Source organism: Tursiops truncatus, chromosome 17 (genome assembly GCF_011762595.2).
Source record: "Tursiops truncatus isolate mTurTru1 chromosome 17, mTurTru1.mat.Y, whole genome shotgun sequence".
NCBI lineage: Eukaryota > Metazoa > Chordata > Mammalia > Artiodactyla > Delphinidae > Tursiops > Tursiops truncatus.
In genome coordinates this window covers 54085231-54110292 of record NC_047050.1, presented here as the reverse complement: position 1 = coordinate 54110292, position 25062 = coordinate 54085231, and the positions used below count along the sequence as shown (strand labels likewise).

Here is a 25062-nt window from a genome sequence, read left to right as displayed (position 1 = left end):
TAAGGGGATCTATAGATATTCTGTATCTGTTAAAAACTAACATCTTCTGAATACACAGGCTATATCAGGCTATTTATATGCAACTCTCATAGCATCATTTCAGATATTCTTCCCAATTCTCCTATTATACAGATGAGAAAAATTTCAGAAATATCAATAACTTTCACAAGATCAAAAAATTAGGTTTCCAGGGCTTCCCTGGTGGCGCAGTGGTTGGGGGTCCACCTGCCGATGCGGGGGACGCGAGTTCGTGCCCCGGTCCGGGAGGATCCCTCATGCTGAGGAGCGGCTGGGCCTGTGAGCCATGGCCACTGAGCCTGCGCGTCCGGAGCCTGTGCTCCGCAACGGGAGAGGCCACAACAGTGAGAGACCCGCGTACCGCAAAAAAAAAAAAAAAAAAAAAAAAAAAGGTTTCCAAGAGACTGAAGTTTGAATCTAAATAGGTTAGAGCACAGCTCATTGGTTACATTTATTTTTATTTTTCAATTATACCATTTTTGAATGATGGATAAGATTTACTTTAAACTAGACAACTATAGAAACAGATAACTTTTATTAACCATTTTTTAATTCTGTAATTTTACTAAATCTAAACTAAAAGGTCAAGAGAATTAAAGGGTATAAGGACCCATATTTATATCAGGAACCACTTTTTAAAAAATTACCCTTTTGCTTTTATGACATAACATACATCCAAAGGCATATATGCGTCAAAAAATGATTGTGTCAAAGAGAACTAATCTTTCATAGATGTTTCAATTTGATATTCTAAATATATCTAGAAGATATTGAGCCCTCATAGAAAAAGGATTGAATTTATCAAATAAAAAATATATAATTAAGTGCATGGTCATGTACTTTTTAGAAGACATTTTTATTGTATCTATAACTGGTATTTTTAGAAAAACATCACAAGTTAACTCTATGTACATTCAGAAATGGTATTTAACAAATCCTTAACTTACATTGATTTTATAAAGATTATAATAGTTATTTGGACCAAAGTTTGGAAGGACAAAAAATTAATTTAAAGGATTCAAGAAACAATTATTTTCTAAATAATCTTCCTAACTAAGTGCAGATTTTAAAACACTAATATTAGAAAATCATAAATTTGTACATACGTATATACCAAATGTAAGGACATTACAAAATCAGTGGCAAGATCTGGTAATAAAATATTATCTTCAAACTTCTATATATTAAAAATTAATACAGTATATGTATATTTCTTTAAAGATTTGCTTCTTTGAGGTATTTGTTCAAAAATAAAATTTCAGAATCTTGCCATATATGTGACACTTTTCTTGGTGGATAGAAGGGCTAAAAAATGCATAGAATATGGAAACTTGCCACGAAAGCTACCAATATATTTGTGGTATTTTTTTTTTTTTTACCTGCATGAACCAATCAGAGCAACCTCATTTCATTCATTTAAAAAATAGTGATTTCTAATTACAAAGTCAAATATTTTGGGGTGAGATGTGATCACTGGAAAATATTCAAGTAAAAAGAAAAATAATATTAATACAACCCACTGCCACAAAAGATCTATTGTTATACTGGTATTGTTTGGTGTGTCAATTCATATTTCCACATGAATTTCCTATGTTCACTTTATGCTCTTTTAAAAAATATATTTTATATATAAATATGTAACTATGTAACATACAGATTATGATTACAGATATTATGATTATTAACATACAGAGTTAAAGATATTCTCAAGCTATATTTTGAGGGAAGAAAATGTTTTCTCCACGGGATAGTGGTTTTATAGTATTTGTGCATCTCTCAGGGTTCAGACAAGAAGGAAAGAAACTGACATACTTAAAGTAGGAACACATTTAATAACAAGATTTCTGAATTTAAGGCTGCGGTATGAAGGTCAGAGAGAACCTTCACTAGCTTTCAAGAAATCAGAAATTTGCAGAAATTGCAGGAAAACACTAATTGCGAGCTCAGTTTTTTGCAGCACCGAAACAATTGTTTTAAATAAGAATTCTGGTAAGCTGATGAAAAATCTTCACCTCTAACACCTGCTGAATCCAATGCACTTACCTACCAAGACATAATAATGGCTTATACTCAGTTCACATTCTAAGTCTTATGGAATTGCCTTCATTGGCAAAATCTAATAGACAACTTTGCTGGCAAAGAGAGGTAGTCTAGCAAGCGTAGTTCCAAGATTCACAGGCACTTCAGTACAATGGAAAGAACAGAAAAGAGTAGAAATGAATGTTAGTTGCCTACGTTTCTATCTATATCTTTACAATGTTCATAGTCACATCCATATTTATCTTATCCCTACCCATACCCTATGTATATCATTATCTATATCTATTTCCATATCTAAATCTATACCTAGCACATGTTTCTAACATTGTGAATTTGCCATCCTCACACATGATGGCTTTTTGGGAATTTTATGTTTGATAGAAGCTACAGCTCATTTACTCTCAACAAATTCTATAATCATTCAAATATTGCTGCAGCCATCTTTTTCTTTAATATTACAATTACTGTCATCTTGACATAACCATGAATTATGCTGTTGTACTTCATGTACCCCAATATCAATAGGGTATGCATGATTTTTTCTCACAGAACAGTCATTACTTTAAAGATCTATTTGTTCCTGTGGTTTTCCCATTCATTTTGAAATTAAATAGGTTAACAGTTTGTTTCAGCTGACAATTCACTGTATATTACCTGGATCATTTTTAAGAACTGTATAACCAAAGTAAAATTGTAAGATTATTCAAATCCAAAACTCTTACTGTGAGTAATGAGAAACCACCGTGGAAATGCTGGTGTTATAATAGAATTTATCCTAGTCTTAGTATGCCACTGAGTGCAGACAAAAGGGCAATGGATTTTGAGTCATAGCACTAATGAAACTAACGTTTTATGGCTATTTCTTAGGTTCCAAAAAATAAGAATATATTAAAAAAAGAATGTGTAGAACTGAGTCACTTTGCTGTACAGCAGAGATTGGCCCAGCATTGTAAATCAACTCTACTTCAATGAAAAAAAAAATACACCAGACCATTCACGTGAATTGTCTTACTCAACAATCACAAAATCCTGGGACTTTGGTAATGTTACCAGTTTTTAAATAAAGCTCCCTCTCTCTCTCTTTCTGCATTCCTCATGTCTGTTTTCCCTCTGTCTCACTATAAGCAGTAATATGCTAATAGCCATTTAATTTAAAACTGTGACTTTTATGTTAATTCTCTTAACTAGAGAACATTTGAAATATTGCAATCAGTTGATAGGTACATTAAAAATGTATATATTAAAAGAGCCCTTTGATTACATTGTTAAAGATAGTATAGATCTAGTCATTCTCCATGCTCAAGTCTCATGGAAATAATAACATCTCACTGTTAAAAGTTGATAAACACATTTAGATAATGATATAGGCATCATTTTTATCCACCAGTGTTGATGTTTTAGGGGTTTCTGTTACATTAAGCTATAAAATGGCACATTTATTGCCATTAATTTAAGAAGATCTTAAACAAACAGCCTGTTATTTAAAAAGCATATGCATTGACATTTTAAATGACTTTCTGGTAATTTAAATTTCTATCATTTTTGCATTAATTACCAAATAATTATTTTAGTACTTTTCATATTAGTCATTATATAAAGTTACAAGTTAATCATTTAATTCTCTCTGTAACTAGTTACTCATTACAGTATGAGATATCATTAATGTTTCTGAATCTTTTTAAGAGGAAATGCTTCAAGAATGTTTTCATCTATTAAAAGCAGGCATGAGAAGTGATAGGACCACTTGCTTTAAGTGTGTGAATTTTAACACATTCCACAGCTTCTGATGAATGTTTTGTCTAGTAAGTAACAAAATGCTAAAATATGATTAGGGGTGCATGCGGGATTAGGGGAAAGGTAGAGTAGCGGTTATACATTAGAAACTATTAAATGTAAGATGAAAAAACAACCAACATGCTCTGCCGTCCTGTCACTAGAGAGAACTTACTGAAACAATGGCCATAAAGTAGTTCATGACGAAACATTCACCAATACAAATGTGAAATAGAGGAAATGTTTTGAATTTTTAATGAAACTAAATGTATTAAAGGGAAATTATTGTTCTTTAATCTGAGTTTACATGCATTTTTAAGCATCAAATTTATGGTGAGAGAAAATGTTGATTGTTGTGATGTCATAAAACAAAGTAGCTACATAGCAAAATTAATATATTTCAATACTTCATTGGCTACTCCTCAAATTTTAACTTTTATAAAAAATAATATCTGAAGGACATTAACATTGCATCATCTAGGACTTTCCCCTGACATTTCTGTTTGCTACTCTTATTTAGTTTTCCTAGTCAGGAAATATCTTTGCTAACCACTGGTAACCTTTGCCATAAAGGTATCAACATGTACAGGCAGTGGTTCTCCATTAATTTCCAGGCCTTTAATTCAATGACTTCATAATTATGACACAGTTTTTTACCAGCCTCAACTACTTAAAGCTATCATGTGATCATGTTTTTATCTATTTCACATATTTGTTAAGAAATTTATATGGGCATTGTGGAGAAAAAAAGATGGACTAAATATGCATTTTTGCCCTTCATGGAAAAATCATTTCCCCTATGGGAAAATCATAAGGAGAGAGATAGACTGGAGTTGGAAGTTATGGGTTTATATCTTTGCTCCACTGCCTACCAGCTGTATGGATTTAAACAATTTACTAATCAATTCTGAGCTGTGATTTCTTCAATTGTAATTCAGTGAAAATAAAATTACACTCTGGTATTCTTTAAAAGGAACATAAAATGTCATTCACTATGCAAATTTATCATATGTCAATAAGAAGGGAATATAATTGATAAGGTATAAAACAATATATAAAAAACTAAATTTCACAAATATCTGAATTCCATGAAAAATATTATGCTTATCCATAAAATATTATGCTTTTACAGTACATAGAAAATGTGTTAAATTCAGGTAAAATACATGTATATTTAACTACTGTAATTTATAACTCATATTGAAGATAAAAATCATATTAGTTTTACCTGGAAAATAAATGTTTAAATTATATAGTTATATCCTAAAAGATATTTCAAATAGGTATACATAAAATATATGGTCTCCCTTTAACTCTTGAGATTAATAACATGGTAAAAAATAACTCTGAACTAGAGTCTCTAAATAGACTATTTGGATTTTCTTAACAATTGGCATTTCTTTACATTCTCATGATTCTTGAAAACACTGTTCAAAGAACAAATTTTTGGTTTGAAAAAGAAAGCATTATGATGGCTTTCACATTTTTCTATCATTCCAGTTCATTAATTTAACCATGTTAAGAGAGCCTCTTACATGGAATGCATTGCATGAAGAACTGGTGATAAACTATTGAGTTCCAAGCATTGACTTCAGGAAGTTTAGTGCCCAAAGGAGAAAGAGAGAAGCTTAATAAATAATCACACATAAATATTAAATTATAAAATGAAGTCTTGTAAAGAAAAGTAACTAATGGGATTCATAACTTAAAGTTTATTTTCAGATCAATCAAATAATGTATCATGGGAGGGAGTAAAACAAGTTACTATAAATCCTCATAATGGTACAACTATCATGAAAATAAGTTTAAAAACATACATCTTCCATCATTTACTGAAGTGAAAAAGAAAACTAAATCTTCCATTATACAACATGCCACTACATACTGAGTATTTAAGGATAACTGGAAAAAAACTTGCTTTTGATAAGTGGGAAAAATTCTTCACATTGTCCTCTATCATTTTGGAAAATTTAATGGTAAAAGGTTCTAAGTATTGCCTAAAAATATTGGATTATTTAATGTATCTGAACAAGTATAAAAATCTGAGATTGCATGTAAAATAATTTGTATGTACATCAGTAGTTCAAATATTTAATATTTTGATTTAATAAATGTGCCAAAGACAATGAGAGGATAAACAGGGTGTTCACTAGAAAATGGGACAAAACAGTATGTTGTAGTCTTAGACCTGGCCCTATTTTGAACTTGATCCAGTTGTTTAATATCTCCCAGTCCCTTATGCCTTCTAATCTGAGGGTGAAATTGCATGTTTTACCTATATAGAAAGGTTTTCAAAACATTATTTTCAAATAAATGTTGCACTGATAAGCTCTGAATCTACTTGTTTTGTATAATATCAACATGAGTCTCAGTGAATTACAGTGGTCACTAGGTTCCATGGGACCTCTATTTTCATTTGTATAATAAATTAATATTTTAGACACTTTTTAAAAATGTGTATTTCAAAGCCCAAAAGAGAGCTATGCATTGGTTTCCTACTGTTGATGCAACAAATTACTGCAAACTTAGTGGTTTGAACAACATAAATTTATTATCTTGCAGTCTGGAGAACTGAAGTCCAAAATGTATTTAAGTGGGCTGAACTCAAGGTGTCAGCAGGACTGCATCTCTTACGGAGGGTCTAGGAGAAAGTCTGTTCCTTGACTTCTCCAGCTTATAGAGGCTGCTTGCCCTTCTTTGGCTTGTGTCCCTCTTCTAGCTTCATAGCCAGAAACTGCATCACTCAAACCTCTGCTTTCATTGTCACATCTCCTACTCTCTCTCTGATCCTCCTACCTTCCTTTCATAAGGACCCTTGTGAATACTCTGATCCATCCAGATAATCTAGGGTAATTTACTATTCTTAAGATTTTAACTTAATCACATCTGTAAAGTTCCTTTTGTCATACAAGGTAACATATTTAAATATTCCAGGGATTAGAGCCCAGGCAATTTTGGAAGGCCACTTTTCATAGTATAATATCATATATAACATCATAACAGTCTGGTTATAAGGTAAATAGGTTCTCAGACTTTTTTTGTTGCAAAATCATTTGTCCTTTTTTTTCCCTGACAATGTTTCTTATTTTTCTGAAAAAATACTCTGAGCATTTAAAGTGGGGAATACTTTATTTTTACATCTTTATATCAAGAAATAATGTTGAAAAAATCTAGAAAATTATTTAACAACCCATTAGTTCCCCAATTACCCAGAAATTCTAGTACTAGGTATATTCTCAAGAGAAATATGTATAAATGCTTACAAAACATGTAACACATGTTCATAGCAGTATTATTTATAAAAGAACCAACTGGAAAAAAAAGTCCACCAACAATAGAATGGATAAATAAATTGAAGTATACTCATAAAATGGAATCCTATAGAGCAATGAAAATTAAGTTCCATACTACTGCTATAATAATACAAAGGTAATGTTGAGTCAAAGAAGCCAGAGGCAGAATAATTTTATTATATGATTTTATTTATATAAAGTTTTAAGACATGGAAAACTAATTTGTTTCATTAGGAGTCTGGGACTGCACCTAGCCTCTGATATATACCCATTATGGTAGGCAGAATAATGATTCCAGAATAATGGTTCCCTCAGAACCTGCAAATATGTTCTATCACATGGCAAAAGGAATTTTACAAATGGAATTAAGATTACAGATGTTATAATAGGAAGATATTTGAATTATCCATTTGGGCACAATCTAATTACATGAGCATTTAAAAGCAGAGGCAGAAGAGGCAGAGAACTTCTTCCAGCCTGAGCAGCAGAGGGATGAGATAGAAGGGGAAACCACAGATATCTGAAGAATAAGAAGAACTTGGACTGCCATTGCTGACTCTGGAGATGGAGGATGGGGGCCACAAACCAAGGAATGCCTTCAATTTCTAAAAGCTGAGAATAACCCCAAGCTAACAGCCAGCAAGGAAAGGAGGACCTTAATCTTACAATTTCATGAAACTGAATTCTGGCAATAGCCTGCTGAATTTGGAAGTGAAGCAGCTGTAACTGCAGAGTTTCCAGAAAGCAATGCAGCCAAGCTGACACCATGATTCCATTCTTGCGAGACTCTAAGCAGAGAATCAGTTGAGTTATGCTCTGCCTAGATCCACGTAACTGTGAGATAATAATGGGTGTTGTTTAAGTTTGTGATAACTTGGATTAAGTATAGGAAAATAATATGCTTGTTCTTTATAAGAAAACTAGGCACATAATAAAAATTTACAATATCCGACCATGAAGCAAATTTGAATGAATTTCAAAGGATTAAATTCATAGAGAAAATGTTATCTGACTATAATGTAAATGAGATACACATTGGTAACAAAATATAACTAAAGTAACCCATATGTTTATAATTTAAGCGATGTATTTCTAACCATGGAACAAAGAGGAAATCACAAAGGAATATAGAAAAAGTTTGACTAGGTCCCTTGCAGGGTGTAGCTTATGCAGCAAAAAGAGGAAAATTTAAAGCTGTAAATGCTTATATACTCTAGAGAAAATTGCTATGAAAGTGTTTAAGAATGGACTTTTCTGTATTTTCTGTATATATATATATATATATATATATATATATATTTTTTTTTTTTTTTTTGACTCACCATGCGGTATGTGGGAATCTTAGTTCCTGACCAGGGATCGAACCCACGCCCCTTGAAGTGGAAGCGTGGAGTCTTAACCAATGGACTTCCAGGGAAGTCCCAAGAGTGGACTTTGATAAGGATGTTGATGAAAACATACTGAACAAAGTATATATAACCCAAATGTTCATCAACAGTGAGTGAATAAATGAATTGTGGTATATTTATTGCAGTAGATTCCTATACAACAGTGGTTCTCAAAATGTGAACCATGTATCCTTGAAAGTTCTGAGACATTTTCAGGGGGTCCATGAAATCAAAATTATTTCCATAATACTGTTGAGGCATTATTCACCTTTTTCTCTGTATTGGCATTTGCCCTCATGCACAAAAGTAATGCTGGGTATAAAACTGCTGGTGCATTAACACAAGTCAGTGACTTCAAACTGTACTAGTAATCATTAGTTATTGTATTCTTTACTGCCACACACTTGCAGTGCCAAAAAAAAAAATCCAATTGTACTTAAGAATGTTCCTGCTAAAGCTATAACTAATTATGTCATTAAATGTCCACCCTGTAATACTCCTCTTTTTAATGACCTGTGCGACAAAGTGGAAAAAAATGAAAAAACAACAAACAAAAACCTTTCTATGCCTACTAAAATATGATGGTGTCTGAAGGAAAAATAGCTTGAGTTATCAGCTGAACTAGCCACTTTTTTCATGGAACAAACTTTTTATTTGAAAGAATGATTAACAGATAAACTATGGTTAGTCACACTTAGGCATTTGGTATCTATTTCCCCCCTGCCCCTCCGAAAAATATGAACCTGACTTGTTACTTCAAGGAAAACAACTGACAGGATTTGCTGTTAGCGATAAAGTCTGAGTTTTCAAGTAAAAAATTAGAATTTTGGAAAACTTCAATCCACCACTGTAAGCTTTAGAGCTTCCCCAAGTTTAAAGATTTTTCTGATGCGATCAATAGAAATAAAAATGTGAGTTTTAAATATTTTATAATGAAGTGTATTAATATTTGGAAGATCTCTCTGACTCAGTGAACCAATGTATTTCAAATGACCAATGCATGCATAATGTTGAAAAATGCATGAGTAAATACAATCTATTGCAAGGACAAGGTGAACCAAAGGATTTTAATGTTACAGAGTGCAAAAAAATTAGCTGATATGGTTTGAATTCAACATTGTAACTAGTCAAGTTTTTATGTAGTATCAAAGAAGAATAACCACTTTTACAAGCAAAAGCTATTAGAATACTCTTCCCTTTTACAACTAAATGTCTAAGTGAGATCAGGGTTCTTCATACCCATCAAACAAAATAACATATTGCAATATATTCAATAAAGAAGCAGATACGGTAATCTAGCTACTTTCTACTAATGGGACAGGCATTAAAGAGATTTGCAAAAATAAAGCACAGTGTATTCTTCTCGTTTTTTGTTTTGGAAAAGATAGCTATTTAATACTAAAATATTATTTATGTCAACACATAATGGATTTATTCTAGATATTTTAAAATGATATTACTAATGCACATTTTAAAATGTTTCTCAGTTTACACTTAAATAGCGTAAGTATTGATAGATCTAGCCCGCAATATCTTTTTGGGGTTCTTAATACATTTTTAGAGTAAGTAGGCCTGAGACAAACGAGAACTACTGCTATTCAGAAATAAAAATATTTGATAATTTCAGTACAGACTAATTCTACCTATGTAATGTTGGGCAAAAATAGCAAGTATATTAAAAAATAATATAATTCCATTGCATAAAATTCTCAATCCTTACTCTCATATTAAGAATAAAAAAATGAGAACGTTACATAAAGGCAATTCATAGAAAATTTTTAAAGTTATTCATCTTCATTAGTTTTATAAAAATTATATCCAATGAATGTGCTTTTTCTTATTTTTAATTTTTCTTTTCTGCTTTATTAAGTATCAATTGTAAATTATATTTTATATAATCGAGCTTATTATATGCAATAATTTATTAGAAAAATAAGTAGTAAATTATGGGCAAAAATATCAAATATTTGTTATGTAAACTTATGCATTATTAACCTAAAATAATTTGCAACTATTAATTTTAATAGAACTTCCTGGAATCTGATAAAACAAAATCACTTCTCACATGTAGACATTTTACTTTCAAGATTTCATATTTAGATCACATCTCTTCCTTTAATATTAAATTTCCTGAAATATTTCCCACTCATATATATTTTAAACTGTCAGGAAAATTCAACAAAAATGTCTTCTAAGTGTTATTAAAATCAACAGCTAAAATATGCACAGACCCATAATCTCATAACTTACCTCCCAAAGTTTGAATTGATCAGTATTTTCATATAGATGATATATGGGATAGACATGATAAACAGTAATAGCACACACACATAAACATATTTATATATACTTATAGCAATTGCTTCCGATGAGTGACATGTTCTAATCAACATGTCATAAGTTAATTCACACCACACATACTCACAAAGCTTAGGGATTTGATAAAATGACTTTTAATACTCTTTAACTCTATTAGGAAAAATGTCTATAGCTAATAATTAATTCTGTTTATGTTTCAGGTTAACAGGATTCCATCTGCCACCACCAGTGACAAGTACCAAATCTGTGTTCTCACTACGTTTGACCAGTGATTTTGCAGTTAGTGCTCATGGATTTAAAGTATACTATGAAGGTAAGTGATGGTAATATAAAAGGACCACTGCCCAGTTCAATGTAGTAAAACCAAAATTCTCCAGGGTAAAAACAGAAGAAAAATCACCAGGACAGAAGTTATAGTTCATCCTGCTACATCAAATCTTATACCAAGATTCACTTTCTCAATAATCATCAATATATAATAAAAAGCTAGAATTAGTAGGCTTTAATGTTTCATTGCAGTGTGCCTAGACAGAGGAAAATCTTGCCCTTAAATCTTCTTAGAGATGAGACCATGGCATCTCTATAGGTTTAAACCTTAATAAAAGGGAACAGAATCTGAGAGTAAAAGGAAACTAGGCCTGATTTGAGATTCAGGCATCACAGACTCCACCCTATTCTCCTCTGTTCTTTGCCTCTCTGCCATAAAATAAACTGGTCATTTGTGTTCTCTGCAAGTTAGAATAAAGAGAAAATTCTATTAAGAGACAAGAGTTGACATTTTTCATTTTAAACCAGTATTTCCAGTCCCACAGATCCATAATCCCTTAACCACAAAGAGGAAAATAAAGAAGCACTTGAAACTGATGTTTTTTATCTGGAAGTTTGCTACAAGCTCACTTAGTATCAAAACCTGAACTTACTGGAGGTCATTTATAATCTTTATTTATCCCACATAGTGTGGGTACTCATGTTTCACTATACAATTATTGTTTCATAATTGGGTGACACCACAGGCTCTGCTGATGGTGTTAAAAATGTACAGAATCTGTATTGTTTTCCCTTTTTAAAGTGTAAAAAAATCTGAAGGCAAAAATAACCTGTTCTCAAGTGCTTCATATTGAGGTCATGTAGTTGTAATTTCTTCTCTATGTGACTTGACAATAAAATGTCACCTAGTTTAGGCAAGGGTCCCTTCCTTACCCATAGGAATAGCATAACAGAATTCAACTCGCCTCCCCAGGTCCATAGTACTGAAATGCACCACACCAGATGTAACATCATGATAAGAGATATGTAGCAGGGGTGGTTACTTTCTAAAGCACATAATAATTCAAAATATAATATGTTTAAAGAGCACACTAGAAAACAATCATATATAAAATAGAATTGCTTTAGTATACAGATTAACAGTTTGCATGTGGGGAAAGTTTTAAACTGAAAGTTTCATCTAGTGCTTTCTCCCTAGGAAAAAAATACCTGTTAGCAAACTGTTGAGTAAAAATATTTTCTCTTTTTTAATATTCTTAATAATGCCATATCACAGCAGTTTTGAACACTATTTTCTACCTAATACATTTCTGAACTGTCTTTCTCTAGCAGGGGAGGATGCATTCCAAGACTTATTTTCCTCCATTGTGATAGTAATAATCATTATTTTTGAAGGTACTTTCACAATAGTTGAATATTTTTATCTTGGCAACTTAATTCATAGTTTAAAACACTACAAACACAAAGGTTTAATTTTAAGTGTAATTTTGGCAATATTGAAGGAGTTAGTAATACAATAGTTTTCTATTAAAGGCTCCATAATAGAAAACTTGCACTCTGTTCATCAAAGTATAAAGATATTTTAGGTTAGTTTATTCTTTCAGTGAATACTAAGTATACTGAAATTGTAGGAACTTGGAAGATGTATTATAATATTGCCATACTTTCTGGTTTGACTGTCAAGTTTCATGAAATACTGTCAAAAATATTTTCATAGCTCTCCATTGTTTCTACATACACAACATTAAATTTCTGTCTTTTCTGCTTCAGTGAAAATGGATTCATATATCTTCATGACATTTCAATGTATGTTTGGGAGATCCTGACTTAAAATATAAGGTACTAGGCAGCTGGGTAGTACTGAGGGATTGGTCATCATCCTGCAGAACATCTTCAGGTATTGATTTGTGATGGGTATCTTCTACCATGTATATTAGTTTTCTATGGCTACCATAGCAAACAACCAGAAATTTAGCAGCAAAACAACAAAAATATATTATCTCACAGTTTTGTAGCTGAAAAGTCCTGGTCGTCTCTGCTAGTCCTCTGCTCAGAGTTTCATAAGGCTGAAATAAAAATGTCAGCTGGTTAGGCTTTTGTCAGAAGGCTCTGGAAAAGATCTATTGCCCACCATTTCTAGAGGCCTCTCTCTTCCTTGCATGTAAGACCTACATTTGTGAGCTAGCCACTGGTGAAACGAATCCTTCTCATACTTGAAATCTCTCTGATGTTCCCTTCTTAGTGCATCTCTCTACTACCTTCTTTTCCCACACATCTCTGACTTCAGCTGGAGAAATTTCTTAGCTTCTAAGGGCCTATGTCATTAGATTAGCCTTGATTATCCATGTAGACCCAATCTCCCCAAGTTAAAGTCCTTAAGCATAATTACATGTGCAAAGTCCTTTTTGCAAGGTAATATGATATATTCACAGGTTCCAGGGACTCTGGGGTGTGTGTGTGGGCATGTGGGTTAGGCTTCATTAGTCCTACCACACCATGTGCAACACTATGTAATATTTTACAGAGGGAGTAGCTACAAGCATTTATTTATTTAACCATAGCCAATAACACTGTCAAGGCCAACTGGTAAGTATTGTGAAGTTCAGAAAACTTAGTTTGAAATTTCAAAGCCTGTCCTCTAAATTTACACCTGTATTTTTGTTTTGTTTTGTTTTTTTTGCAGGATGAACCTAATGTCTGAATCTCATTTATTTTCATTTCATCTCCCTCCATATAATCACTTACTAATAATTATTTTCTTTATTTTTTAAAGTTTCCTGAGACTTTGTCCTTGTATACTAGAATTTATGAGATCTCTATTTATTAGTGATATTTGTGCACTTTTCTGTGTTTCTCAAACTGCCAATAGTGGACCACATGTATCAGAATCATCTGGAGAATTTGCTAAAATGTAGAATTCTTGGCCCCAATTACAATCCTGAATCAGACTGTGGAGTGAAGCCGTAGAATATTTGCAATTCCAATTGCAAATCCAATGTAGAATAATTGATAAATGTACGTCATCTGTGATCGTCACAGACCTTCTCTGTTGTTACAAACTTCTGCTGTCTTACTTCAGCCCATACACTTTAAAACTGTGGAGGGTGATGTCCCCGTTTCACAAATTTTGATTGAGTTTCAGAGCTCTTAACCATTTATCAGAAATGCTTTTAAACTTCTCGAAGCTGAAGCTGCGAGGTGTTAAATTTCTGTGGAAAATTTTCCCCATTAATATCTAGCTGAATATATTTTTATTTTTCCTCAGTATTGTCTATCATACACTTGAATTTCTTGTCACTGTTTCTCAAAATTCATCTCATAGAACTTTGTTTTCATGTTTCTTAACATTTATAAAAACAAATGAGTAGAATAGCGTTCTGTGAAACAAGTTGGAAAAACACTAGTGTATACTAAGTTGAATAGTCATATAACCATCTTTCAAAATTTGATCAGGATAAAACTGGTACCATCTGTATTCTGTGGAGCACACAATGGAAATTCTCTTTTGTCTTTCCAGATCTGCCAAACAGAATTCAAAATATATTCTAGTTTCTGCTAAAAGTTATTTTGTACAATGGACTCCTTTCACATTTTACTTTCAAAGCTACGTAATCATTCTTTATAGGTGCAAGATCATAAAGATATACCATGGACTATCTTATCACTTTAGAATTGTTTATTGTAGAAAGTAATATAATGCAAGCATATAGTGGATTATATACATATTACATGTAATCATTAAATATTATTATATATTATATGAATTGGTTAGTTTAATGTCTAGGAGAATCTCAATGAATAATTTCAGTATGTATCAGTGATCCTTCAATGATCAGAAACAGACATAAAAATAAAAAGTCTTGAAAATCGCTTCAAACTCAAGGTAGCTATTATGCCCTATTGATGTGTATGACTAAGTAATTAAGATATTACAGGGATAACAATCTCATTTTTAGCAAATTTGCTGTTCAATCATTTTCACATATTAATTAAGAAACATAAAAATTTGTTTAGTAACAGTATTACTACTAGGTAACATTTATTGAGTGATTTCTTTGTGTCAATCACAGAGCTAAACATTTTACATGGATTTTTCTCACCCTAGAAAATTATATGAAAAATTGTAATGAGCAAGAATTCAATAAAGCGCTAACCTTAATGTAAAAATATGTTTAAGTACCCTAGAGATATAACCTGTATATATTTTAGAGACTTATTCTATACCTAACTACAAACTAATTCCATTATAAATATATATGACCACATAAAATTTAGTGCAAAAGAACATTACAAAAGAATTACTGATAATGCTGTGTATAAAACAATATGAAATATAAAAGCTGAAATATATTTTTGTGTGTATTACATGTGACATATATTCTGTGTCCTTTTTAAACACTTGACGTACAGAAGAATGTTTATACTATTTACTATTCTATTTTAACTATCCATCACACATGTTTATCAAAAGTTTTCACTTGAAAATGTCAAATGACTTTAGTGATTTTTAATTTTAGGTGTTATTTTTTATTCCTAAGCTTTATAAATTTAAACTGCAGTACCATGAACTTTAATGGAGAGATTACAACTTAGAATGAAGTCAGTTATGCTTCTAGCAAGACAGCTGAATTGTAGCAAGAGAAATTTATGTATTAAAATTACATATATTAGTTTTCTAACAATGAAGGTAGGTTAGGTTCATAAAAGAAGTTAATGGATCTTTACCTTACTTTTAAAAATGAGAGATATCATATTTTTAAAACATAATACAAGGAAATGTAATACGTGCAGAGACTTTTTTTTCGTCTCTCGATCAAATTCAAATATTTTGCCTTTAGGGTTCCACAGAGTCTGGCTAACTTAGGTATTGAAACATCTTAATCCATGGCCTGCCCCGACCCCCCCCCAACTTTACTTACTTTGGGTAACTTCCTGCCCTGAAATTCGGACTGAGCCACAGGCAGAGGATGAGATTATCCTCCTACCTCCACTCCCACTACTGGTGCCATCCCTGTGCTCCAGCTTTTCTTGGCTTCATTAGCCACCAATGGCCAGGGGCAGGAGCAGGAGGTAGAGCTGGTACCAGGGAAGTAGGATGAGATCCTGTCTCTGTCATTGCCCCTTTGTAGCATTCCCCTTTGGAATCTGGTCCTCCCTTGTTCCCCAGGGTCTAGCCTGGTGGTCTTGTTTTCCATGGCCTGCTCCTCCAGCGGTCCTTGCCTGCTTGGTCTGACACTATGGAAGACAATTTCTCAGGTGGCCTTGATCTCCATGGCACAGTCCTCTGGGCGTTCCATCCTTCATGGCTAGGTTCATTGGAGGTTCTATCTCTGGAATTTTTATCACTGGGAATCTGGCCCTTGGATGGTTTAGTCTTCCAGAGATCTAGGCCACCATACGCTTCCCAAGTCCCATCACAGATGACATGGTCCTCTGAGATGTCCCATTCTTGTGAACTAACTCTTTGGCGATCAGGCTCTGTTTGGTCTGGCCCTCTGGGAGACTTGTCTTCAATGTGTAGGTCCTCACGGAGTGTGAGTAGCTGTGTCCTGGCCTTTCTGGAACATTAGCCCTAGGTTTGAGGACTTTGGGGGTCTGGCCCTCCAGAAGTTTTGTCAGCTGCAGGCAGGTCCCTCCAAAGGTCTGTTCACCACAGTCTGGCTCTTTGGTGCACCTCTTTCCTATGGTCTAGTTATCTGATGGTGTGGGCAGCTGTTCATGGGACCCTGTACTTGGCCCCAGCAGTGGTTTTGTCTGTAGTGTCCAGTGACCATCTATCTAAGTGGTGAGTGCCTTCTCTCTCTTGTATTTATTTATTTAATTGAAGTATAGTTGATTTACAATATTATATTAGTTTCAGGTATATGACATAGTGATTCAATATTTTTATAGAATATATTCCACTTAAAGTTACACTGGCTATATTCTCTCCCTTTTAAATTGTTCAAAATCCCAATCTAGAGAATTAACAAAAATCAGACTATTCCTTAAATATCATCTACAGCATGGAGTTAAAAGTCACAGTGTTATAATGAATATGTGGATTTGGTTGGGTATACGCAAAAATTTATTAATTCTCAAGTTTACATCTATTATCCAGGAAGATATACATTTTCATTGTACTCACAACAAAACTTGAATAGTATTCTCAATACTATGAATGCTTTTCGACATTAAGCAATAACTTTTTTTTTAAAAAAAGCAATAACATTTTAAACATTTCCCATTTCTGCACAGTGTGGCACATACAATCTGTACAACAACAGATCTCCAGCCTTATTTATCATCATTTGCCTCAATTCATGAAATGGTCACACGAACATATATTAAATTTCTACATATACTATGGTATTTAAATTGTTCTACCTTAAATCTCCAGTTCTCCTGCTGAGTACACCTGTACAATGTATTGATATTTTTTGCTCATGCTAGGCTCTGAGAAGCTTGAGGGTATAGAAGCTGTTTTACTTGTTTTGTAAATTGCGCCCTATTTTAGCACATTCCTGGTACATTGCAAGCACTTAATAGATGCTTGTTACATTCAAGTAATAAATAGGAATATCTAATACTCTGATCAGGAATGAGGAAAGGTTTAATACATCTCCCACTTACAAAGATTTAAAACTCCAGTGAATATGTTAAAAGGCAGTAACCACAGATATTTACATTAACTGAACAAGGTTTAGGAAAAATTTTGGTCTTTTATTTGAGAAAAGCCATAAATGATACTTAAAATTATTTTTACTTTTTATAGATATTTTCTTTACTTTAAAATCTTTAGTTTCCTGAAGTAAATAGTTTCTTTATGAAGCACTTTAAAAATACAAAATTGCCCATATGGCACACAGAGAAAAATAAGCTGAATATAAAAAAATGTTAAAGCCAGTGACATATGACCTACTTAATCTTTGTGCTTCATATGGAGAAGATGGGATGGAATTCAAGATCGTATTTTATTCTCCAGAAGTAGGATGATTAAACACAGTATGTAATCTCATTTCACATGAAATTTCCTTCTTTTATATATGTTGCTAAATGTGTCATATCTGTCAACCGCTATAATTTATCATTTTTATAGGAGTGCTAGAATGAAGTTTAATTGAGACAGTGATTAATATAAGGTTCTAATTATATGTCAAAGTTTTTTTGTGTTTCATACACTCAAAGACTATACATTTGATAAATTGTTATAATTGATAGCATACAGCTCGTGGTTTAAAAGAGAACTATACTATGAGTTTGGTTAAGGAATGAATTTGTGGATTTATCTTGATTCCTTCTTAACAAAATGTAGTAGATTAGCAAAATATAAATTTAAGTTTATTATTTGACTATAAGTATGATGGCATATCACAGAAAATTAAATTTGAAATGGTTTCTTCCTTATAAAAATAATTATGCTCTTTAACAGAGCACCATTTAATGATTAAGAAATAAACATAGGTAAAATAAAATGTGCAAATCAAATATTTCAATGGGAATAATAAACAGCATCAATCATTTTCATTCAATGGGTATATGTACTGTATTAGATAAAATTATTTTTCTGCATGGAGAAATAATTATGTCATCAAATCCCATTTTCACTACTTGCTACACAAGTCTCAGCTTTAAGATGGATTTTTAATAATTTTCTCCATACCACATAACACAACATAGTTTATCCCAATAAAAATTATACTTTTCCTATATAGTGTGATATATTGTCTAGAATATTCTTTAGGTTTTATATACTCTTTAATATAAATTGACCTCAAGGCACTGGTTGTTGGACTCTTAGTATTATTCAGAGGACTAAATGTTCCTTTGTTATTGCTCCTATCTAATTATTAAATCAATGATATTTCCAATTATGTAGTTAAAATTATTGAATATTTATAAATAATTTTCTTCATATTCATTTGCATTTACAATAATTATTCTGGTTACCTGCCATCTTTGAAGGCACTTATCGATACTTTTCGTCCTTACACCATGCTTCCAACTGAAGACTTTCTCATTTTACAGCATGCTCTTTTGGTCATAACTGTCAAACACTAGCCATCACTTGTTATGTTTCGTACAATATTTCATTGTGCTTTTCTGTGTAGATATAGCATAGCATTTACTTCTCATAATGATATTTAAAGGAATTTTTCCACAAAAGGATCCTTCCCATCTGTATCGGTTTTGTATTGCTGTATAACAAAATTACCACCATTTTGTGGACTAACACAACACAAATTATAATCTCATAGTGCTATAGATTAAAAGTTTGGCAGGGGTCAGCTGGGTTCTTAGCTCAGATCTCACAAGTCTGCTGTCAGGGTGTTGGCTAGCACTGTGACTAAGGCCAGGGTCCTATTCCAAGCTTACTGGTTGCTGGTAGAATTTATTTCCTTACCAGTGGTATGACTAAGGTCCCTATTTTCTTGCCAATGATTGATCAGGGATTTTTCATAGTTTTTATAGGCTGCTTGTGGTTCCTTACCATTCTCCTCACCCAAAGGCAGTTCAAAACCTTTCAGCTTAGCTACACCACTTCTCTCAGACTTTCTCTCTACTTGGCTTACAAGGAGGGCTATGTAGTATAACATAATCACAGGACCGACTGTCCCATCACCACTGCCATATAGTGTAACCTAATGAAGGAGGCAACTATTCCATCAAATCCATAGGTCCCACCTGTACTCATGGGAAGGGGGTGGAAATCTTGGAGCCCATCTTAGAATTCTGCCTAGCATATCTCGTTGAGTGACTCATTTAGGCGATAGTTCAAAACAGGATAGAAAATACAGGAAGAGAAAGAACAGAAGGTTAGAAGATGTGTTTTATTATTTATCACCCTAAGCAGAACTATCTTTACCTGAAAAGAGATATAGTTAATATATTCTTTATATTTTTTTCTCCTTAATTTGGTAAATTGATTTCTTTTAGGTTAGTAAGTAGGACATTTTTATATTCTATTGTATAAGTTCAATTCAATTATAATCAGTGTGCTTCAGATGCTTATTTTTTAAGATGATCACAATTTAATATGAATTTATTTTTAATATAGCATATTTTTTTCTTAGTAAGAAATATAAGGTAATGGAAAAAAAATTTTACAAGACCTAATATTTAAGGCTGACTATCACTCAGATGCTCTGAGGCTCAGTTCTTCATAATACAAGGAATACGATGCTGATTCTACAAGGTTGTTTTGAAGATCAAGGAAGTTAATGATGCAACATTCAAAGCGCAGCACCTGATATATAAGCAACATTCAATAAATGTTAGCTAGTATCTTTGCTATTCTACCATATATATTCGATATTATATATTGGTAATATTGATATATATTCATATATATATTATAATGTTTCGTCATGTCATATAAACTCGGAATTTCCATTTTCTCAAAAGAAACAATATATCTAGCTATTTGTTTTGTCTTTCTTAGAGTGTTGTTCAAATAAGAAGATGGATGTGACAATTTACCCATATGTTATTTCAGCCAGATGAGTTAGGGAGTAGCAAGCACCCTTAGATAGGGTTTCCCAGGAATCATAGTGCTGCCAATGGGGTGATCCATTTTCAGCTTGAAACAAGGGAAGAAATGACAGTTTTCACATATGCACAGACATGTGCAATGCTCTTCCAGGGACAAAGCTCAAAACCCTGACAGAGTCTAAGAGAAGTAATCCACTCAAGAGTTGCAGCTCTGAGCTAACACGTCAGTGCTAGAGACAGAACTGGAGCATGATGAGGCAGTCATTGCAATCGACTTGGAAAGAGGGTGAAATGGAAGAATGCCAAGTTTAGTATAGAAATTAATTGAATAAAACTTTTTACCTAAATATAGTTCTTTAAGCAAGTGTATAAACAAAAACTCATAAAAAACTTATGGATAATTATAAGGGCTCTGAAGCAAAGAACAAACATCTTCTGAAAGACATTGTGGCTAGAAGAGATAATACACAGTACTGAAAGTAACAATATGTTCAAACTGCAAACTTCTGGTCATTTTGATTAAGTATAATTATTTTTTCCTAGTGACAAAGAAATAACAGAAACTACTGATCCATCTTTAAAAAAATCTTATAGTTCTATGTATCTACATATTGTTAAGAACAGTGATGATTCTGACATTTTACCCTATTCGAAAGTTAACGAGTTAGCCTGCCACAGTTTCAGGGATGCTGGCAGAAGACAGAAAACTACTGAGTCAGGGACAAAGGGCTATATTACATACAGCAATAGAAATAGAGTATCAGCAATTATTCAGGTGCCCAGAGCCTCAGTTCTCAACAGGGCAATGAGAAGAGGGCCAGGTGATGCCCACATATACAGGAGAGGAACTCTTAACTTAGGGAAACAGGATCTTTTATAATAGACAGTAAGTAAACAGGCCCTTTGCTCTGGAGGGAGATAGTATTTCCATAGTGCTGCTGAACAAAGAGAGTCACTACCTCTCCTTATAAGATGTGGAAAACATGAGAGGCATCTGGAGAATTGTTTCCCAACACATGCGTAGAGTGTTCTACCACCACAGCATCTGGATTCAATAAATGTTAGACAATTTTCAATCACTTTTAAAAATTCCAAATGAAAGATACCTTTAAGAATTATTATATGAAGATCCTCATATGGGTAGATGCTAATCTAAAAGTTTCAACATTTTTATTGGCTATATATAGTATTATTTTAAAAAGCATTTAATAAGCTACAACATTCTATATATACTTTTGGATAATTTTGTAAATATCTGAAAATAATGAGTCCTCTTTCTTTTCTTCCTTCTTTTCCAAAATATGTCTTGAATCTTACCATTTCTCACCATCTTTACTACTACTACCCTAGAGTCCTAACAACTATCATCTCTCCCTGGATTTAACTAGACTACTACATTAGACTCCTGTCTGCTTTCCTAGCTTTCTCTCTTGCCTTCCCAACACCTATGTATTCTTCAGTAATAGTCCTTAATACTTCCTTGCACAAAACCTTTTAATGACACTCCTGCTTATATCCAATTGTCAGATTATAGTCACATGAAACTTGGCTGCACTGGGGGCTGGGAAATGCAGTCTTTTATTCAAGATGTTAATATATCCAGCTAAAAATTGTATTGCTATGAATGAAAGGGATAGAAGCTAATAAGGAACAATTAGAAGTTTCTGCCACAGTGTCAGAATAAGAAACAGTACATATTCTTTTTTCCCCATAGATGGACTATGCATAGTTTAATTCAACATATCACACAGGTGTTTTGTCTATTCTAGTTTTTTTTTCCTACTAGTATTTTTGTTCTTCCAGTTTTATTGAGATATAACTGACATGCAGTACTGCATAGGTTTAGGCATAATGATTTGACTTACATACATCATGAAATGATTACCACAAGTTTAGTGAACTCATATAGATATAAAATTTCAAAAATAGAAAAAAGTAATTTTTCCTTTTCATGAGAACTCCTAGGGTTTACTCTTTTAACAACTTTCATATATAACATACAGCTGTGTTAATTATAACAATCATGTTGTACAGTACATCCTTAGTGCTTATTTATCTTATACTGGAAGTCTGTACTTTTTATTCATCCAATTCCTCCTCCCCACACCTCCTGCCTCTAGTGACCACAAGTCTGAACTCTCTCTGTAAGTTTGTTGAAACAGCACATATTCTTGTTTAATATCCGTTTATAAAGATAAAAATATTGTGGTTCTACCAATAAAAAAGGCATGGGGCACAGTCTTATCTATTTACTAATGCCTTCCAAAACACATCTTATAAGCACCTATCATGTTCTAGACATTATATTAGGTGTTAGAAAACCTTTAATATGGCTCTCAGGATGCTTATGATTTGGTGGAGAGAAAGAAATAAAAGCGACTAATATACAAAAGTATTTAAATCCTTTTATATTGACACAAACTAATTTGGTCAGATAAATATTATCATTCTTATCTACAGATAAAGAAAAACAACATGATTGACTTACAGATAGCAATATGCTGGAGCCCACTCAGAGAGCATCAGGAGAGCAAATTGTGCAATGTGAATTCTCCTCCCAACTCAGCATCTGGTGACTTCATGTTGATACCTTGAAAATGGCTATGTTTGGAGTACTTACACAATGGAAATCAGCAAATTTTTAAAAGCACGGCTTTTTTGTTTTCCAGAACACTAGTTGTTTAACATTTACCAGCTCAAGGCAGTAACTGGCACGCAGACTACTGGAACTAAGGCCTCATTCTTTACATCGCTTTTATGTTGTTGAAAGCACGGCTTTCCAGGCTTTATAAGAATCACCGGGAGATCTTGTTAAGCAGCTGATTCTTATTTCAAACGTTTGGTGGGGCTCAGGATCCCACATTTCTAACAGAATCTTGTTGATACCAATCCTGTTAACCCACAAAATACAAATTACATGATGCAACATTTTTCTTACTTTTCAAAAAAATTTTCAATGTCAGTTTGGTCATCATGTTATTTCAAAATATCATTATTTAGCCATACTTCGGTGGTTTCAATAGGAGGTGAAATTTGTTGCAGTTAAACTATCCTACTTTTCCTCCTGTAATATGGTCGAAATTGATGTCAATCACTTTTCATTGTTAGAAATAAAAATCAGGTGAAGAGGGCGTTTCTGCACTCTACCTTGCTAGTCCTACATTTTGTTATTAGGAAGCAGTCTTATTCTACAAATTACAAAGTTCCATATTTCCAGTTGTCAACTTCTGAAAGCAATGAGTTATAAAGTTTTCTAGTGAGCAGATTGTAAGATGAATGAACCTATTATGCCAGCTTTAATTATAACGATGCCATTAGTTAATTTTGCATTTGTCATTAGCTCTACATCTGGGGAAATAGTGAATAACGTTGATGCTGAGCATGAAATTCTTTATATCTAAGTTATTACAAATCCAAATCTTGTTACAAGAATTTTTAGGACACATCTTAAGTGTCATATTCTTTAAGAAAACAAACAACTTGGATTTGCATTATATTCTCTACTAACTTCTTCATGGGCAAGAATGTATTTTACAAATACAGTATTTAGCAACAAACCTATAATAAAAGTATTTAATACTTTCATAATCTAAAGTTCAAGTTTTTACTTCTGCATCCAGTTTCTTTCTTCAGTTGCTTCTCCTGAAACCTTCTTGTCCCTGGATTCACTAGCAGCATGTAGGACACTCATGTGGCACATTTCTCCTCATCTGGATAATTGTATCTTTTGATATATTTATTTACTATAGTAAATATTCATTTTAGACAAAGAATCAGAGGCCTAATGACAGTCTCTGCATAAATTAATTATTTTGTTTTCTCCTTTAAATTAATTTATTATTAGCACACTATAAAACAAATGGTAAACATATATAATTAAGACATTTAAAGTGAAACAATTTATAAGTGTTATAAGGTTTTAAGGTTTGACATAAACCTTTCTTTATAATGATAAAATCTTTGTATTTTCAGTTTTAAGAACCCCATAGTTTCAAGTAGTTTTTACGGCATATATTCTGATTTTGATTTTATGGTCTCCCCTCATTAGTGGGTCTAAACATGGTAATTTTATAATTTTTCATTTCCACAAAGTAATAATTTCAAAGGTAATATACAATGGGGAGAATTGTTCCAATTGGTAATCAGATAGAACAACTCTCAGAACTGCAATATTTAAAGCTCAATGTAAAACAAACAAACTCAAATATAAAACAGAAAAGAGTGTTGTTTCATCACTGTTTTTCTACAAAATCTTACGTTTATACCTCTTCATGGTTGTTTAGGTGTGTTCATAAAAATATCATCACATATATATGCTCCTCTTAATTTCCAGTATAGTAAACATTCTCCATTTTTTAACTTTAAGACAAATAAAAAACAAAGAATCAGGTAATGAGGGAGCTTCTATTGTACATAATATCAGAGTTGGAATCTAAAATGTAGGCTTAATCTCTAGTTCCATTCTCTTTCCCATATGTAATGAAGGACTTAAA

General features: G+C 32.6%; 1 protein-coding gene across 3 annotated transcripts in view; it reads left to right on the top strand.

Moving 5' to 3' along the window:
- Nucleotides 1-25062, top strand: part of CSMD3 (CUB and Sushi multiple domains 3) — a 1081491-nt gene that overhangs the window by 131401 nt on the left and 925028 nt on the right. For all 3 annotated transcript variants that reach the window (XM_033843074.1, XM_019931944.2, XM_019931943.2), the window contains exon 3: nt 11032-11144. In XM_033843074.1, coding sequence (XP_033698965.1) covers nt 11032-11144 — 113 coding nt within the window. The remainder of the gene's footprint in view (nt 1-11031; nt 11145-25062) is intronic.